This window comes from Pezoporus wallicus, unplaced genomic scaffold (genome assembly GCF_028554395.1).
Source record: "Pezoporus wallicus isolate ANWC-B61680 ecotype Strahan unplaced genomic scaffold, APGP_CSIRO_Pwel_v1 contig_13614, whole genome shotgun sequence".
In the NCBI taxonomy this organism is placed as follows: Eukaryota; Metazoa; Chordata; class Aves; order Psittaciformes; family Psittacidae; genus Pezoporus; species Pezoporus wallicus.
In genome coordinates this window covers 493,328-511,997 of record NW_026642178.1, presented here as the reverse complement: position 1 = coordinate 511,997, position 18,670 = coordinate 493,328, and the positions used below count along the sequence as shown (strand labels likewise).

The 18,670-nt window shown below is 50.5% G+C and overlaps 1 protein-coding gene across 1 annotated transcript in view; it reads right to left on the bottom strand.

Annotated features, from left to right (window-relative positions):
- The window catches only part of NR3C1 (nuclear receptor subfamily 3 group C member 1), a 62,547-nt gene extending 44,475 nt beyond the window's left edge, over positions 1-18,072 (bottom strand). The window contains exons 1-2 of the mRNA XM_057427806.1: positions 17,793-18,072; positions 14,577-15,765 (exon numbers count right to left, since the gene is read on the bottom strand). Of these exons, the coding sequence (XP_057283789.1) occupies positions 14,577-15,751 (1,175 nt within the window). The 5' untranslated portion in view covers positions 15,752-15,765; positions 17,793-18,072. The remainder of the gene's footprint in view (positions 1-14,576; positions 15,766-17,792) is intronic.
- Between the last annotated feature and the right edge of the window lie 598 nt (positions 18,073-18,670).

Genomic DNA, 18,670 nt, shown 5'->3' with positions numbered 1-18,670 from the left:
GATGAAGGAAAGACTTTACTGTGAACCACCCTTCATGACAGGACACTCCAACCTCATCCCACACACTGGGACTGACCAACAGACCTCAAACCCGTGAGTCAGAATGTTCATCTTGCATTTGCATGTCTACAATGAGACAAATCTGGCATCTTACTTCTCTAAACAATATTAAGTATCAAATATAACCCTTTGATATGTACATTCTAATCTAAATATGTTTCATTCTGAAAACCTTAAAATACACTTGTATATAGCTTCAGTAATTGCTGGCTGGTGATATAATGGAAACCAGCATCACTGGGATGGGAACAGAGCAGTTTTTGTGGGCCAAAATGCTTGACCAAGTGAATGTCAATGTTAATGAATGTTACAAAACAGCAACCAAATATTTGCTTCAGATTTTTGGGATGCAGGATGGCAGTCACTATAGCAACCCCACCATATTAATGAACCCCCCAGCTTATTAATGAAAGCAGGGGACACCTGCAGAAAGAGGAAATTAATAACATTCTCCAGTTTACAATCGTCTCACTCAGCAATGTAAATGCGAAATAACAGAGACAAACTGACATGAACACCTACTGCTGGTGTAGTCAAGAGGAATCCAAATGCACAGACCAAGAGCTGTGAGAAGAAGGACCTCAGGCAGTCCAGGGCAGTGACAGGTAAACCAGCTCTTCCTTGAGGAGCTGCTGTACCAAGGGCTTTGCTCTTACATTGCTATGACCAAACTGCACACATCACAGCGAGGACACAACTGCTGAAATACTGACTTAAAAAGCACTCCCTTTGAAGTTACCTGCAAATACAACTTGACTGAGCTGCAGAAACCAGAGCAAAACAATGCCCTTTGGAGTAAACCAACACCCGGCGAGGACGGTGCCATCAACTACTCCCAGCCTGGGCTCATTTACAGGCATGGGAAGTTCTTCAAAATAGAAGCTGGAGAAGCCAGTAATTCTCATTTCAACAGCAACATCTACCACCGCAACGTCAAGCCATCAGCTTGTTTGTATTAGTCCTAGCTTTCCACACGCTGTGTGAGGGTAAGTCCAAGCATTTAATGCTTTGCAGTATCTGCACGATGACTCCTTCCGCTTAGGAAGGATCAAAAAGAGCCCTCAGGGAAGAAATCTGTGACGGGTTCCCAACGTCAGTCCCTGCCTATGTATCAGGAACAGCTTTACTCACTGAAATCACAATTCTGGGAAAGCTGATACACATGCAGCAACGGGAGAGATGTACAGAAGTACCACACGGTTACACACACAAGGAGACGGTATGAAGGGGGACCTGGGCTGTCCCCATGGCTGCTGTCGACCTGCCCCACAGCACCAAACCACCTGCCAAACACACACCACTGCACACCCAGAAGAAGAACAAGCTCCTTCCCCACAGCTGATCTTCCCACCTTGCAAACCCCCCAGGTTCAGTGCTTCTTTGGGAGTTCAGAAGTACTACAAAGCACTGCTGGGGGGGAACAGCAAACATGGTCATGCTCCCTACTGAAGAGAAGCTATGGAGACAGGCTGAGAGAGCTGGGCTTGTTCAGCCTGGAGAAGAGGAGGAGCTCTATCCTTTGCTATTAGAAAATAAATCCAAATAAATGATTGGTAAAACACTGTCAATTTCTGTTTCTCCCTGAATGACACTATAGCTGTATCTGCAGACAACGCTTCTAAAGATCACATTTGGATTTGCAAAGAACTCTGTTGCTCCTATTAAATTTCCATTGAATCTGCTCCTGTAACCGCTCTGCAGTGAAGCTGGAGAGAAAGGAGCAATGGAAGTGAGAAGAATTCCGATTCCTGCAGAACCAGGGCCCTGGCTGCTTTCAATGGTGCGTCCGTGGCAGCAGCCCAGGAGCAGGACAACGCTGCTACAGCAACGCGAGGGGTGTCTGTGGGGACGGGGACATCACTGACTGCAAAACGTGTGCCAGAAGAACCTATCTTTGTAACACAAGACTTCATTTTCTCGCATGTCTTTGGAACTGTGAGCGCTGGCTGAAGTGAAGGCTGGGGCTCAGGCACACCGGAATTTCCCCAGGCAGCAGGCTGAGCGCCCGGCTTCCTATAATTACCTTGATTTATCTGCGATTTTAAAGACAAAATATGGAATTTAACACACGGGGTGGGGGAATACACACACCTGCGCATGCACCAGAACCAACAATGAGGGAAAATGAATGCAGCTCAGGTAGACATCACTGCAACCACCGTGGATTGCACTTAACGCCATCACGTTGGGCTCCCTTTGCTGGCGCTTTCCTCTTCCATTTTGTCCATTTACCTTGCTGATGTTTGGGAACGATGTCTCAAGCACTGCAGACAAAAGTGTTCTGGCAGCACATCATGAACTTACCCAAGCCCCTCGGGAAGCGGCAGCATGGAACGGACCAGCACAGCCATGGCGATGTGAGCAAAGCACAAGCCAGAACCCCTTCCCCTTTATCCCTCTTGCCAATAAACCCCATTTACCTTCTGGGCTGCTGTTGTGCACTGAGCCAAGGGTTTCAGACACCCTGCCATGACAACCCCGAACCCCTTCCCGTGACCCAGCGCTAGCTCCATGCTGTACAAACACCATGCAGGTGATGCCCCAAAGCACCCAACCCAGCTCTGCACCAGCCACCCCAGATCCTCTCCGCACGCTCCGTGCTCAGGCCCCGTCTCACACCCTCAGTCGAGTTCTTGTCCTGAAAAGCAACCACTGAACCCTGCCCTCGGCTCCCACCCCGCAGCAGGCTCCCAGGCCCACACAAGAACCGCAGTTCCACGACAACCTGGGGGGTTTTGCTGGCTTCTTGCTTTACAAATGGCTCCTGGCAAGGACACACGTCACAGACTTGAAAGCAAAGAAAAACCCCAGCACACTGAGGTCACTGCACGTCCCCCGCAGGAAGCCAGGACACAGGTGAGGAGGTGCTCTCCTGCCAGGAGCAAGGGCAGCTCTTTCCCAAGAGACCCACGTGCTCAGTGACATTACAGCTCCATGGGGCAAGGGCAGAAGCCGGGCTCACCCACCCGCAGCGTCCTGGGTCCCACCGAGCCCATTTGATTATGGGAGCCACGCTGGGACATCCTGCCACTGCTTCCACCCTCGTCCCCGTGCTGAGCTGCCTGCAGCAGGCACCCAGCCTGGCAATGTCCTTCACAAGCTTGGGTTTTATCATAGAACCCCAGCCTGGTTTGGGTGGAAGGGACCTTAAAGCTCTTCCTGTCCCAACCCCTGCCACGGGCAGGGACCCCTTCCACTGGAGCAGCTTGCTCCAAGCCCCTGTGTCCAACCTGGCCTTGAGCACTGCCAGGGATGGGGCAGCCACAGCTTCTCTGGGCACCCTGTGCCAGCGCCTCAGCACCCTCCCAGGGAAGAGCTTCTGCCTAAGAGCTCATCTCAGTCTCCCCTCTGGCAGGTTAAAGCCATTCCCCTTGGCCTGTCCCTACAGGCCCTCATCCAAAGCTCCTCTCCAGGCACTGGAAGCTGCTATGAGGTCTCAGGCTACACCAGAGGCCAGCCCAGTTCCAGCCAGGAGTGTGGGATGGTGACACAGCACCGGGGTAGGACACCTCTACCCTGTCACAGACAGACGCTTCCCAGAAACACAAAGCTGACGTGTCTGTGGAGCCCGCCATGGCCTGTGGGAGGCTGCTAACTTCCCAATCCCATAAATATCCTGACATAGTTTACTGTTTAATTATGGAGTTTCTTACAACATGACGGTGAATCATCGTTGCTAAACCACAGGATTTTAAACGCAATCTAGAAAAATCTACCTTACAATTAGCACCCAGTGACAGGCATCACTTAGTAAGTGAGTTCCATGTGTTTAGAAGGGATACTCCAGTGTCACCAGTAGCCACAGGAGGCACCCAACCACCTCTTCCGTCTTTGAGGGGGTTTTAAAACTCTACAGATGTTTTGAACACACAACCAAACCCAACCCCCAGATGTGATCCCATCCCACACAGGAGCATTGTCCTGTGAGAGAGGCTTCTGTCAGAGTGGGGACATGCACCGCAGCGCTTGGACCACACTCACAAAGTCATTACATCAACTAACTTCCAGTGCAGGGACAAGGAGTTGCACCACCTTCACAAAAGGAGAACCATCAGAAATAGCCCTGAGCAGGAAAAACACAAGTGGACAAGAACTGCTGCTCTCATTTCCTGTCCTTAATGCAGGACCTCGAAAGAGACTCCCTCATCCAGAAAAGGAACCCAAGTTCGTGCTCAAAGAAGAGGCCAAAAGAACACAGATGCCACCAGCAGTAACAGTTTGGGAAACTAAGACCTCTGTGACTGTCGAGTGTCTGGACAGCATTGATGAGATCTGGCATTGCAGTTTTGCTGTTCATTTCCATGACGTTTAAGGGCCCCCCTTGTGAGGGATGTGTTCCGTTCAAATTTCATTTTCATTTCATTTTAAACCAAGAGGGCAGTTTCGGGATGCTCGCTCGAAACGCTGCGCACAGGAAGGCAGGGCTGGTGGCACTTATGAATGCTTGGAAAGAGTCAAAGAGCTCAATGCTGCATTTCCTTTAAAGCTCTTCCTCCGTTCAGAGGCTGGGGGCAGCCAGGAATAGAAACTGCTGCTGTGTCCTGCCCTCCCCTGCCGTGCCGTGCTGTGCCACTGGGCCACCCCGCTCTCGTCTGCAGGTGGAAGTGGGCAAGCCACAAACACAAGTGCCCTGCTAGCAATATGCCAACCTCCTGATTGTTATTTCATACAGCATCGGCTGTTCCAACCTTTAACGTGTTAAAAAGAGGCTTCAAAGAAGAATCTTTAGCGAGATAAAATAGGTCCGAGCTCATTTGTCAAACCAGTTGCTCTGGTTGGAAAGTAGCTGTCAAATACCTAGTGTGACTAAGACTGTAATCTTGCAGGCATCCTAATATTAACTGCTCACTTAAATAAAAAAAGAATGCTCTGCTGCTCAAAATAAAGAGCTCTGAGCACTCACATTTGTACGACATTTGCATTTTATACAAGGAGCTTTAGCACGAAACTTCATTTTTATTAACTCGTGCGCAAAACCTGCACGTAACCTGGCACTTGGTTGGAACGGACTTGTCTCCCCCAGCTCCGAGGAGCTAACTCACCACTGAACTCGTCAGAGTAGTTTTGTCGGAGATGAAGGTGTCAGCTCACAAAGCAGCAGATGTGTGGGGCTGAGCAGAAACCCGTGTGCAGGAACGGCACAGCTCATACAGCTACAGAAAAATGAAACCTAGAGCCTTTACAGCTGACCAGCACTCAGATTTTCACACAGATTGCTTCCCACTGAAATCAGTGTGGGCAAATGATCTTTGAGAAGCCTGGTCAGGGCTGCAGAACAGTAGAGCGGGTCAGAGAAATGCTCCGAAATACGTGTTAACATAGCAGCTCTTTTGTCTGCAGAGTGCGTTTGTGATGTGGGATCTCTCCGAGACTTTGTGCTACCTCAAATAAGAGAGAGCGAGCATGCGATTTAATGCTCATTTTTCTTGTAATCATTTGGTCAAAGCAAGTGAGACAAAAAGCATTACAAGTCTCCCCTTTCCGCCAAAAGGGGATTACATCATGTACGAAACCAGCCGACAAGAAAGACCCACTGCCATTCTTTACAAACCAGTTTTACTCTGTGTTTGTTTGGAAATCCGAGCAAGGCAGTGAAAACAAACCCCTCTGTTTTCAGGAAACTTGCGACCTTTCACTCTTCCCTCACATTTTATTCCATTTAAAACCACTCTTTGCACAGCAAGTATCTCTTCAATACAACATTTAGCATATTCCTAAGAGCAAATCCTACTGAGCTAAATGCAAACACAGGCATTCCTCTTACTGAAATTAAAGAAGTGGTGCAACCCCTCAGCCTCATCATAGCTCTTCTCCTCTGGGATCTAACAGAGGGGACCACTGAAATACACACATGAAAACAGCGCACTGAAGTAAGGGTTCAACCATGATTTGCTGAAGCAACCCACAAGAGAAAAAATGAGAGAAGAAAACAGCCAGGTAACATGCAAACTGAAACTAGGACACGGAACTGTAGTGTCTGCTGAGTTAACATGCATGGACTGCATTCCTGCCTAACAAATCCCCATGCGTGAACGCAGCACATGCATGTTTTCAACACTGATTCATTAGAAACCTTTAGCTGATGCCTTCAGTAAGTTATTGTTTCAGAATGGTAATGGAAAACTCTTAGAAAGAATCATAGAATCATGGGAAAGGAACAAAAACAGGCAAGAGGAAAAAGCACATGGGTATGCAGTGATACATAATGTGCCTATGGAGCAGATGTGTTGATTTATGACATATCGATACCAATTTACATCATCTGATCAAATGAAAAGCTACAGAAAATCCATACGTTTTATTTAAGATACCACATTATACCTGCATTCATACACACCCATTTTTAAGAGACACGAGACATCACACAATCCTTTCCTGACAAGGCATCAATTTGGCATCCAACCCCCTTCCAAGCCATTCCATGTGTCCTCCTCCCTTAACAGTGTCTGGGAATGGATTCTAAGTAGTTAAACCCAGCTCAGGAGAGCAGCACAGACTCAGGCTCCCCCAGACCGCTGACGCCCGGTGCCACACCACTGCAGCTCCTCTGCCGCACGGAGTCACACCAGAGCCTGCTCCTACATCACCACGTATGACCACACAGACACACAGACCAGGCGAGCAGGTTCCCCAAGCAATGACACCAAAAATAAACCCCATCAGCTGCTCTCTCCTGTCACGGACACTGGACCCTCCGCTCCAGGGACACGTGTGATTCCATTGTGCTGCTTCCAGGAGAAGCAGAAATTCAGATAGCCAGAAACAGGAACAGATAGAAAACCCACCAGTACACCACAACCCCAGTTCCTAACACAAGGCAAGACCCAAGTGCCCCAGGTAGCCAGAAGCCCACCACAGATCATTTAGGTAAAGGCAATTCACAGAATCCCAGACTGGTTTGGGTTGGAAGGGTCCTTAAAGCTCATCCAGTTCCCATCCCCTGCCATGGGCAGGGACACCTTCCACTATTACAGAACTTCCCCCAGTTTTCTTTTGGCCTTTTCCCATTTTTCGTGAGAGTCCGATAATCTGTGAGCCTCCAGAATAAAACCAGACCAAACAAAAACGAACCAACCCACAGAGCTATAACATCACTGCCATTATTTGCTTATCTGTATAAACTACATCCATGGTTGATACTCCATTATTTGCACAGTGCAGCCAGTAGCCAGAGCTTCCTGGGCACTATTTTGAGTCAAACGACTCATCTGTGACCCCATTTCTTTTTTTGAAAGAACACCAGCATCCTGAGCAGTACCTGCTTCCTTAACACTCAGTTATGCAAATGAAAGCAACCAGAAATATGAGGTATGTGAATAAAGCAACAGAAGAGTAAGTTGTGCCCTGCTGCTCAGCAGTTTCATATTAAATCTTGTGTGACCGTGATGCATAAATACGATCATGATCTCCAGCTGTTTCCTGACACACAGGATCTGTACAAACCTATTACACATCACATGAGGAATGCATTACTGTAAAATCTAAAATGGAACTCTGTTTCTTAACTCGGTTACAGTAGCAGGGAGCTGAATTCAAGACAGACATTATTATTATTTTGGAAATCCCTCCCCATCAGCAGTTTTGCCTTTGTGATCTCAAGAAACTGAGGTATTTAATCAGAAAGTGGAAGCGGTGGATAACAATATACAACAAAACATTAGCAGCTGGTTGCTGGGTCATTTTCAAAGTGCATCAGAACTGTAATTTTCTAGGAGGACTCAACATGGGCTGTGAACTCCACAGGTACAGATGGAACTTGGAGTTTTAATGATAACCAGTTGATACAGACTATATTAAGAATGCAGTTGGCGGGTACAGAAATGTACTCCACAGAAGATGTCAAGACGACTTCTGAAGAGCAGAATTTCCTCCAGAAATCCACACAATTGTAGTGATTATTGATTTAAGGAACCATTATTATAAATCTCTACATGATATCCTGGGTAAGTAACACCGTGTCCTGGAATCTGAACTGAAGCCTCACACAAGAGCAGCCAGAACAACTGACATCACCTATGTCACAACACGGAGCCCCAGGTGCTGGCCAGCATCGCCTCGCCCCACGCAAGGGCTTGAGAAGCTGCAGTTCCACCTTGTGTTCCTGCCAGGATGCACCACTGGGACACGGGAAGCAGCCACGTGATAAACCCAGCGGTGTGGGCCACAAGGGTGGCAGGATGCCTTTTGTCACAGTACATACGGTTGTATTTCAAGCAATAGAGGGCATAGCTTGGATATTGGGAGACATCATTTTAGCCAGATACCTGGCAGTAAACATCACGGCAGAGGGTGGCATAAGGCAAGCCTGGTGAGGACGCAGGAGGCATGTGCTCAACACTGCACCTTCTTTGTAGTGAAGATGAGGTAAGAAAAACCTCCAGGAGAAGCAGAGTAATTGCACTAAATGGTTTTCCCAACCCAACACACCACTTCTGGGAACGCAATTATTCACCCCTCCAGTTACCTGATGTCATTCAAGATGCTGGACTTGTTCTACACGGGGGACAACCCGCACCCTCCTGTCCTCCCACGAGACAGCAGCAAGAGCCGCACGTCCACAGTGCGCCAGGCCCCTTGTAATTAAGTCTGTGACACCCAAGGGCTGGAGCACACCCCATGAGCTGCTGCGCCTGCAGGTGACCAGCAAAGCCACAGTCCCAGGTTCTCTGCCCTCACACATGGGTAAAGCAAATGTAGTTTATGCACTGCTGTTTTTTTCCCACAGATACTTGAAGCCAGTTGATGTACAGTCAGTGCCAAGACAATGAGCTGAAAATATTTGTTTCTTTTTGTGTGTGTGTGTCATCTGTTCCAGCTGTATTGGTTCATGTCTGTCCCATGGGGATGAGGCCATCCACTGACAGCATCTGCCCAGTATTTCCAGAGCCCAGCACTGAGAATAGGATTAACTCCTGGTCTACAAGCGTTTTGGTTATTTAAGCAGAGGCTGTATTGTAAGTGGGTATCATACTATAGTGAATCGGTCAGAAACCCGCTGTGATGAGAACACGAATAATCTGCACAGGCAACAATGCAGCGCACTAATACTTCAGTAAATAAGATTAAAATGTGTGTACACTGCCAGGCTCTGGGAGACAAAGACTATAAAACCAAAGGGAGCTTAACACAACAGGCTCCCGGGGTCTGCGGCACGCTGTGCTGCACAGCTCAGTCTTCCCAGAAACTACCTTGTTGCACACATGCTGTTTCTGTGCTTCTAAGAACAGTTAAAAACTGGTCATTTTATGAACACGTTTTAAGTTCCTTTCTGTGTGCCAGAGGGGACAGGCAACAGTTATTTTAGCTCACAAAACCAAGATAATCAGAACTGCAGCTCTACAAAGCTTCTCCCGTTGCTTGTTACTTGCATTGAGAAGAGGATTACATTGACAGGTTACTTATCTCAAGAATGGTGAGTAATGCTCATGGACAGAGATACTGAACTGAGTATGGAAGAGAGAACAGCTCTGATTTTACAACAGGTAGACAGTACCACTTTGGTACAAGCAGCGCTAGGTTCCTCCTCTGTCATTTTTCACTACTTGAGGTTAGGCAAGTTACACTTAAAAAATAAATAAGTACAATATAGGAAGCCCCCAAAGGCCCATCTGGTAGGTGGTGGTGATAAAAAGAGACCTGGGAATAGAGAAGGGCATCGAAACCAGGTTGGATGGGGCTTGGAGCAACCTGCTCTGGTGGAAGGTGTCTCTCCCATGGCAGAGGGGTGGAACTGGGTGAGCTTTAAGGTCCCTTCAACACAAACCATCCCATGATTCTATGACTTGGTAACCTTTTAAAATATAGAAATAATTCCAGCCTGCAGTTACATACACATGTACCACAGTTACCACTTGCTCATTTCCAGAATGAGCAGTAATAGTCAAAGAAGGGACATTTGCATCTCCAAGACAATTTTCTCTCACTGCGTGAAAGTCATCTTTATCACCATAAATACATGATGTAGGAGTTGTGCAACACATATATTCCACATATATGAAAAGATCTGTGAGAAGGGCTGATTCAGCGCCAGTTTTACTTTCACTGGCAGCTGAAGAGTACAGTGGGGTCCAACCATTATTTAAGATGGACCAAAAATGCAATGGGCAACAAAAACCAGCTGGTGCTTTCAAAGCTAGAACTAGGCTTAAAATAGAGATCATTGTATGGAGAAATAAATTAGCAGGAGTTAACAATTTGGGCTGGACTTATAAAAACCTTCCCAGCTATCAGCTAGCTCAATGAGCAGCCAGAACTGGGAAAAGCAGATCCCACCTTCCACGACCTCCTATCCACCTAGCTACCTTTTCACAGTGCCTTACAGCACATTCTGCAGGACCTCCCCAGTTCATCCCTTTCTGCCAAAGCAATGAGCTGTTTTGTCATGCATTTCCAAGACTCCAGACCCAAGTACAGTATTACATTAAGCTGACAAATCACAACATCGACTCCTGAAACCCCAAGCACTGCAAATAAGTCTGGTTTTTATATCAAAATGGAATTATTAAAAAAGACATCTTTCCCTCTGTACCGTACATCACTTACTGCTGAGTCAGGCAGCATTTAAAGCACTGTGTCCGACCGTGCCAAGCCACCGGCCCTGGCCAGAATCCAAGCTGAAACAATGCGGTAAGACAAACGCACAACTGACCTTTACCATTTCTAGCAAACAATCACTGCTTTCCCCTTCCTTCTAGTAAAACGCCCGAGTCCAAGGAGAATCCCCGCTACGGAGTGACGGCACAAAGGTAACTTCTCCTGGGAGGAAGGCTTTGGACTGCAACCAGCCAGCAGAGCTTCCACCACCTTCCAGATTCTCCTCCTCCCTCACGGCTTCCCTCAGCTCTTGCCCTTTCTTAAACTTCCTTAATGATCCTTATCCCCCACAAGCTGAAGCACTAGGAACCATTTCAAATGTAACGGGAGAAGCCCTAACACTGCCAGTGGGGCCCAGCTTTGTAAAGTCTGGCTGTAGGCTAAGAGAAAGAGCGCACAGAAACCCCTGTGTCGCTGTGCTGGCTCTCCTCGTCCTTCACTCCCCCCACAACAAGCCACATCTCCAGGAAGTTAGAGGAATGAAGAAGCCGTGCTGGATTTAATGTAGATACCACGCAAGAGCCTGCTGAGTGCGTGCTGCTAAAACCATTTCCTTGAAATTTAACGTTTTTCACTGGCGTTTGTTAATAAATCACAAATAACATCCCATCAGACACAGACACCATCGAACCCCACAGACATCATTCTTCAGTGAGGCATTTACCAACGGGCTTTCAGCCTTTCAGCTTTACTCCTCTTCCAGATGCCATCTCACTTCTAGTAAAGAAAATCCAAGGCAAATCATCTCCACGTGCCTACCTTTTCCTCCCTCTTAAGCTCTTCCACCTTTTCCTTAGTTTGCTCCACTGTGATCCATCAGCAGCTCGCTTGCTCTGATGGGAGAGCTCACCAAAGCCACCCCAGAATGAAGCTGTCCTGCTGCTGCTCAAGAAGATGGTGAGCATCAGCTGCTGCAACACTGAGCTGCAGCACATGAGCACAAGCACTGGCAGGCTCTTCAGCAGCTGGAGATACAGGCAGCAGCCTATTGACTATCACTGACTCGTTCACATCATACCGATTGCCAAGGTTTGGGTTCTGCTTGTTAACTTCCCAACACCTCCTCCTGCTCACAGGAAAACGCATTAGTGTTCTCAGTCCTGATTATTGTCTCATTAAAGACCACATGTGGTGCGATCCTTACAAGCAAAATCACTCAAAACATTGCATGACATCAATTCCAGACTATAAAGAGACGTCGCGTGCTGCCCATTAAAACACTTGGATTAAACACTACCTGAACACCAAACTGCAGCTCTTCTCCCCATGTGTGTAGCGGATCATTAATATGTTATGAAAAGTCAAATAATTCTACCAACACGGAAGTATTTCCTACTGGAAACTGAAATGCAGCCATTCTGAATCCTCAAAATCCCAGCCTGCGCTCGCACAATTAGCACCTACAGCAACACACAAAAAGCAGTCCCCAGAATGCAGCAGGAGAGTCCTCCCTTTGTTTCTAAACCAAAGGCCAATCTTGTTGAGTCTTCTGCAATACCCCCCCCAGACTCCTTGGGTTTAGACCAAACATTGCTGACAAGGTTCAGGAAGAAAGAGAATTCCTGCCTCAAGCCCAGGGCTCATCAGTACCTCAAACCTTTTACAAAGAAGATGGGGATACCTCCATTTTAGGGGGGAGGGAAAAAAAAAAGAAAGGTAGACTCAAACCATGCTGGTTTTAGAATTGGACTTGGTGGGATTTGGGTGTAAAAATCCTTGGGAAGTCAGAACAGCTTTCATGGAAGCTAGAAAGAATGAATTTTTACGCAGAACTCAACTAGGAGCCACCCCCAAATTCTTCCCATGCTCCTTAGATTAAGAAAAAGATACTCCATTATTGTAAAGCAAACTAAAGCAGTAAAATCCCAGATGACCTTGCAGGAAGCACCAATGTCACCACTGGCAGCACAGTGCTGTGGACCCTGCCTTGCCCCTGGTGCAGGCAGATGCTGAGGATGCTCCTGTGCCTACCACAGGCACTCGGTCGGCCAAGGGCATCTGCCAGCCCCATCCTATCAACCTACAGCCCCCTCCTGCCCACTGTCTGCTCAGCCCTGACACCCTCAGCACGTCCTCAGAGCTGCTGCATGACAACAGTTAACATCCACCACTGGTGCCCTTCTTACTCCTGCACCAGATGTAGGAGCTTGGGTGGGTTTTTCATCATGACATTATCAGAAACACACTATACAAACCCAGTGGTTACGGCATTCCCCAAAAGCCAGACAATCACTCATGTAACCCATTCACCCATGAACATGGTTCTACCCACACAGTCCCGTAAGACAAAAACAATGCATGAACTTTACAGAAGTGTTCTCAAAAGTGACATTCCCATTATCTACAAGGAATCTGTTTGCTCAGTCACTGCAATTCATCTCCCAAACCCGGAAACAGTTCCTCTTGCTTTGATACAGACTTTATAATGATTGCCACTAAAGATGCAGTGAGCATAATAAAAAACCCCCATGAGAGAAGCAAAAAGCAACACAGAAGTTGGACTGATCATGTAAAATGTTAGCACAGAGGAGTTTTACTCTGTAAAAATCAATGACAAGGCACGTTCAATATTGAAACAGCGAAGTAGGATTTATCCACAAATTCCCATTTTCTTTCTGGATTCCTTACACTGCAAATTGCTTCAAACACTTCACAGAAAAAAACCAACACAAACTCATGACAAAAATGATGACAGAAATCTAGAATACAAGCTGAAAGTTGTCTTCCCGAAACAAAGAAGTCCCCACACCCCTCATTCCAGCCGTGGGAAAACGGAGCACGCACCGCCTGGGGAGCCCCAGGACACTCCAGGGATCAATCCATCAGTGGGGCAGGAAAACCCAGAAAGCTAAACCAGACCCTTCATTGGAAGCCTACGCTTACTGCTTCCACGTACAGAGCTGAAGAGCCATTTTCTAACTAAGAGTCGGCAGAAATGCAGCAAAAACCTCTTCCACCGCTGAGACCGAGCTCTGCACTTGTGCAAGCGTATCTTACACAAAGAACAGGTAAGGGAAACACACAACCAGGCGTTATTGTTGAGACAAGGACCCGTCTCCAGCTGTGAGAGGAGATGTGCACAGCTACGAAGCAACAAAGCTGCCACCACTTCCCTAACTGCGGAGGGGCAGAGGGAAAGGGCTTTACTTGAGCACGCACCACTGAATTACCTGCAGAAAGCCCTACTCCGAAGTCACTTGAAAGATGCACTAACTAGCTCCCCTAAAACACCCCGCTCTCACCAAGTCCCCCCTGAGCAAACCCTCCTGCAGTCCTACTGAAGAGTTAAACTCCAGGTATGTTTAAAATCTCACTGCAAATATTCTTATCTCTTTAAATGCAGTTATTAAACAAACCGCCGAGTATTTGCCACTGGGAATCTTCTTGTCCATGTAAGGTAACTGCAATACGAAGCAAAGCTAAAACTCTAGTTCAGCTTAAATGCAATTCTAGAAATTTACCCAGCAACCAAGTTATTTTTGTGCACAACATTTAAGTAACACAAGGAAGGAAAAAAACCCCACAGTGATTGATCCTCTAACCCTTGGGAATGAAGCCGCTTTTGCAGACACAGAAATACTTCCTTCTATACTGCCTCGTGTAGGGATCCTTCCACCACGTACTCAATTTTCCCTCTAGGTTGTAACCTGGAGGTTTTCTTTCTTTCTTTTCTAAGGCACACCAGCTCCCCTCCTCTCTTTGGCCCTTTAAGACCAACAGTTGAACACTGGCTTAAAGCTGCCATCGCGCTATGGAGCGGACAGGCCCCGGTGATGTCTGACCAGCCATACATGACAGATGAAAGAGGGATAATCGACTTGGAAAGGAAAACTGAGCAACAAGCCCCCACCCACCCCAGCCTGCACGCAGCTGTGCTCAACACGCTCAGAGTATTTTAATAAAGAGCAACAAAAACTAATTACCTTGAATAGCCATTAGAGAAAGCAGGTCTGCCAGAAAGGTTGAGCGTTCCCAAAGGGGCCAACGTCTCGTCTCCTGATCCCTGGCACCTATTCCAATTTTCTGAGCCGGCAGGAAGAGATGGAATGATATTAAAAATTGGTTTCTGATCCTGCTGCTGAGAGAGCGATGCAGTATTTAAATCATAGTGATACATTTGCCCCCCAGAGGTACTGACGCCGTGGATGGATATGGCAGAGACCTTAGTACCCAGCAGATTTGACCCAGAGAAGTTTGCCTGACAGTAAACTGGGCCCATGTTTTCTTGCTTTATGCCAGGAGTACAGAGTTCAATGAAGTCTTCCTTTTCTGTTTTCACTTGAGGCATCGGCATTTTGGAACTGGGTAAAAGGTCACCACGGTCATTAATTTTAGGTTTAGTGTCAGATAAAATAGGAGGCTTGCAGTCCTCGCCCAGGCTCCCTTCCAGGAGGAAAGCATCATCCGCAGATATAGGGGAGAGCAGGCCGCCGTCATCGAGCAATGGGTCGAGCCTCCACGGGCTCCCATTGGGCTCTTTGCCAGGCGACACTGGTGGCAACTCTAAATCCTGGAGAATATCCAGGGTGCTTTGGTCTTCAGAGAATAACTTCAAGTTGCCACCGTTCGAGCCAGGCTGGCTTTGGACTGCAGTTCCTGACTCTAAAGGGACGTTGCGGCCAGCCATGCCTGGGAACTCCGGCTCGAGCGGCACCTCAGAGGATATTGCTCCCTTGGTGTCCTCTGCCAGGCTCGAGGACTTGTTCAAGCTCGCAATGCTTTCTTCCAGGAGCCTGAAGTCCGTTTCTCCAGAAGAGATGCCGATTTGGCCCTGCTGCGAAAACCCGAGGTCGTTTCCCATCACTTTTGCATCAGTTTCACCCATGTACAGTCCCATCGAGAGCGACACTGCCTTGGAAAGGTCTGGCGGAGGCACATTGTTTGCTAACCCTTTCGAGAAGTCAGCCAAAGCAGGTTGCTGGCTGGAATCTGACTGAGAAGACGTGGGGAGAGGAGATGTAGACACAGGGGCTTGTACAGTAGCTCCACCCCTGAAGGGTGGACGAAAGTCCATCACGATCCCTCCTTTGGTACTGATGAGCGCATTTTTCCTTGCTTCGCCTTGATCCGACGAGTTAAGCAATTCTTTGGAATCCATTACTTTACCATTAGCTATAAAAAGACAAGAAGCATTCAAAGTTAGCACAGCAAGGACGTCTTAATAACAGCTTAAAAAAAACAGTCTCAACAATTAGCCCGGCAAACCTGGTTTAGCTGCTCTGACAACGAGAGCACAGCAAAGCGAGCTATGAGCTGACACGTGCCTCATGCTTCCCAAACCCCCTGCTCTGGGGGTTTTGTTTGGGTCGGGCTGGTTTTATGTTTATTTCTGACTGGTAACAAGGAAGTTTGATTCTTCAAGCTTTGCTGAGCCCGGATGGAGCAGAGCCTGCCTGAATGCACCTCGCCATCAGCCCACAGCCTACATCTCTCTGAGCACACTCGCTGGCTCTGTCACGCATCCGAGTGAGGAAGGAAGCACAAGAATTGTTCAAGTGCCCAATTTACAGTTTTTGCACAGTAACTTCCCCTGGTATTTAATTACATCCTGAGCAGGGCTGGGGAGAACGGCATTCACCAGCTTTCCCAAGCCAGTCTCCCCCTCTCCCTGCAGGTTCCAATGCATCTCCCACAACAGGTACCAAAGCTCCGGAGCCGACTCTCCAACAATGCACCTCCCAGCAGCCCGAATCCAACCGGTCTGCTATTGATCAGGAGCCACCCGACCCCTCCGCCCCAGAACACACCACTTCCTATCTTTGCACAGGTTCAGCTCAAAATACAACTCGTGAACCTTCAAATAAACGCCACCCGGTTCCTTAAATACACCCCCAATCTATAAATAAAAGCTCACTAAAAATAAAGCAGGATTTTTATTAGCTCCATGCACTTTAACGGCTCAGGGCTATTCACCGAACGCCTCTTCGCACCGACAACACATCTAAGCATCTGTCTGTATTTCCTACGTTTATTTTCAGCACAGAGCACAAATATTTAGCGGATAACTGTAAACCCTCCGGCAAACTTTCCTATGGTGTCTGTCTACGGCCTAACCCCGGCAGCGCCCAGCCAAGAGCGCGCAGCGGCCGCGGGAGGCGGCGGTGCCCGAGCCCCAGCTCCATCCTCCCGTTAAACCCGCGGTGCTCACAAGCCGGTCGCGGTCCCGCTCGCCGGCCCCGCCGCCCATCTTGCCCGGCTGCGAGCAGCGGAGCTATTTCTGTGCGCCAAAGCGGGCCCAGATCAACAAAAACTCCCCACGTGTGAAGAAATTTAAGGCGGCCCCAGCGCGCTCTGCCCCGGGCAGGAGCGTCCCGAGCGGGAGCAGCTCAGCGCAAACCCTGCCCTGGGCTTTCAGCACCCCCCTGCACAGCCCCCGGCCCCCTGACTCCGCCGGGACCACAGCAGACGGCAGGGACCGGGAGCCCCCCGGGACCCCGTGGATCACAGCCGGCACTGAAGCATCGCTGGGCCATTTAAGGTGGACACCAGGGCAGCGAGCAGGGAAAAAATTACAACTGTCTGCCCCCAGTTCTGCCCTCTTTGGGGTTTTTCTTTTTTCGACGGGGGAGCGAGAAATGTCGCTATTCCATTTGACAATTCCCCCAGCGCCAAAAAACCGCAGCGAGCCACCCAGTGCACGGAACGCGTCAAAAACGAGACGCGAGGCTCTGCCCGAAGCAGGAAAAAGCGGCGAGCGCCGAAAACGGCCGAATTGCGAGAAATTCTGCTCCGCAAAAGTAGTTTTCAGCGAAATGTGTCGGGACCTGTTGAGCCGCCTCCCGGCACACCCACTTCTGCAAAACCAGCCCAGCCACGGCAGCGAGCGGCGCTGGGGCTCCCCCCTGCCCGGCCCCAACACCCCGCACACACCCCGGCCCGGACCGGGGGGGTCCCGCTTCCCACCGCCGCCGCCGGGGGCACCCACGTCGGGGGGGAGGCCGCGGAGCTCCGGCACCACCGTGCCCCTCCCGTCCCGTCCCACCGGGACCCTCCCGGGGGCAGACGGCTCCTCGGCCCCTGCCCCCCCCCCCCCCCCCCCCCCCCCCCCCCCCGCCGCGCTCGGGGCATTCCTGCGGGGGAGCCGCCGCTTCCCCCTCCCGGGAACTTCCCTGCCCCCGCGGGACCCCCGCCGCCCTTACCTCGTCCGGGGGAGGGCGCTGGGGCTCCTTCAGCCGCCAACTGCCATCGCGCCCGCGGCGGGGGCTGGAAGGGGCGAGGGCGCGGGCGGGAGGAAGTCAACAGCCGCCCCTCCGGGGGCCGCGGCGGCGGCCAGCCCCGCTCCCCCCGCTGCTGCCGCCGCTCCTCCTCCTGCTGCCGCCGGCCAGAGACCCTGACCTAGTCCCCGCCCCGCCCGACGCCACCGCCGCGGCGCCCCCTCCGTTAATTAGCGCTAATTGCCTCCGCGGACTTCGCTCCCCCGCCTCCTGCCTCCCCCCCGCGCCCTCCCGCCCCGTCCCTCCGCCGGGCAGCGCCGCGCTCGGCGATGCTCTGCCCCCGCCACAAAATGGAGGACGGCGGCGGCCGCCTCCTCCCCCTCCTCCTTTCCCTCCTCCCTCCCTCCCTCCGCCCGCCTCCCCGACGTGGAGAGGGAGTGGAGACCGGCGGCACCGAGAGGGGCGGCCGCGGCAGCGCGCCCGCTCCCTCCGCACGGGTCGGCGCGGCTCGGCCGGGCCAGGCTCGCTCGGTGCGGCACAGCGCAGCCCGCAGGCCCTGCCGCCCCTCGCTCGGCACCGCGGGGCAGCGCCCGGCCGAGGGGGAACGGTGCAACCTGTTGGCTGCGGCGGGCAACTGCAGCCGGCGCGGGCGGCCCGGGGCTGCGGGCGCGGCGCTGCCCGCCGGGGCTCGCCCCTTCCCCGGCGGCGCCGCTCCGCTGCTTTCCTCTTCCCGAACTCCGTACCGAGGGCGGCAGCGCGGAGAGGCCGCTCCCACCGTGCCCCCCCCCCCCCCCCCCCCCCCCCCCCCCCCCCCCCGGCCCCGGGAAAGGGTCGAGCCGCTCCGCTCGTCGGGGGGAGGCGAG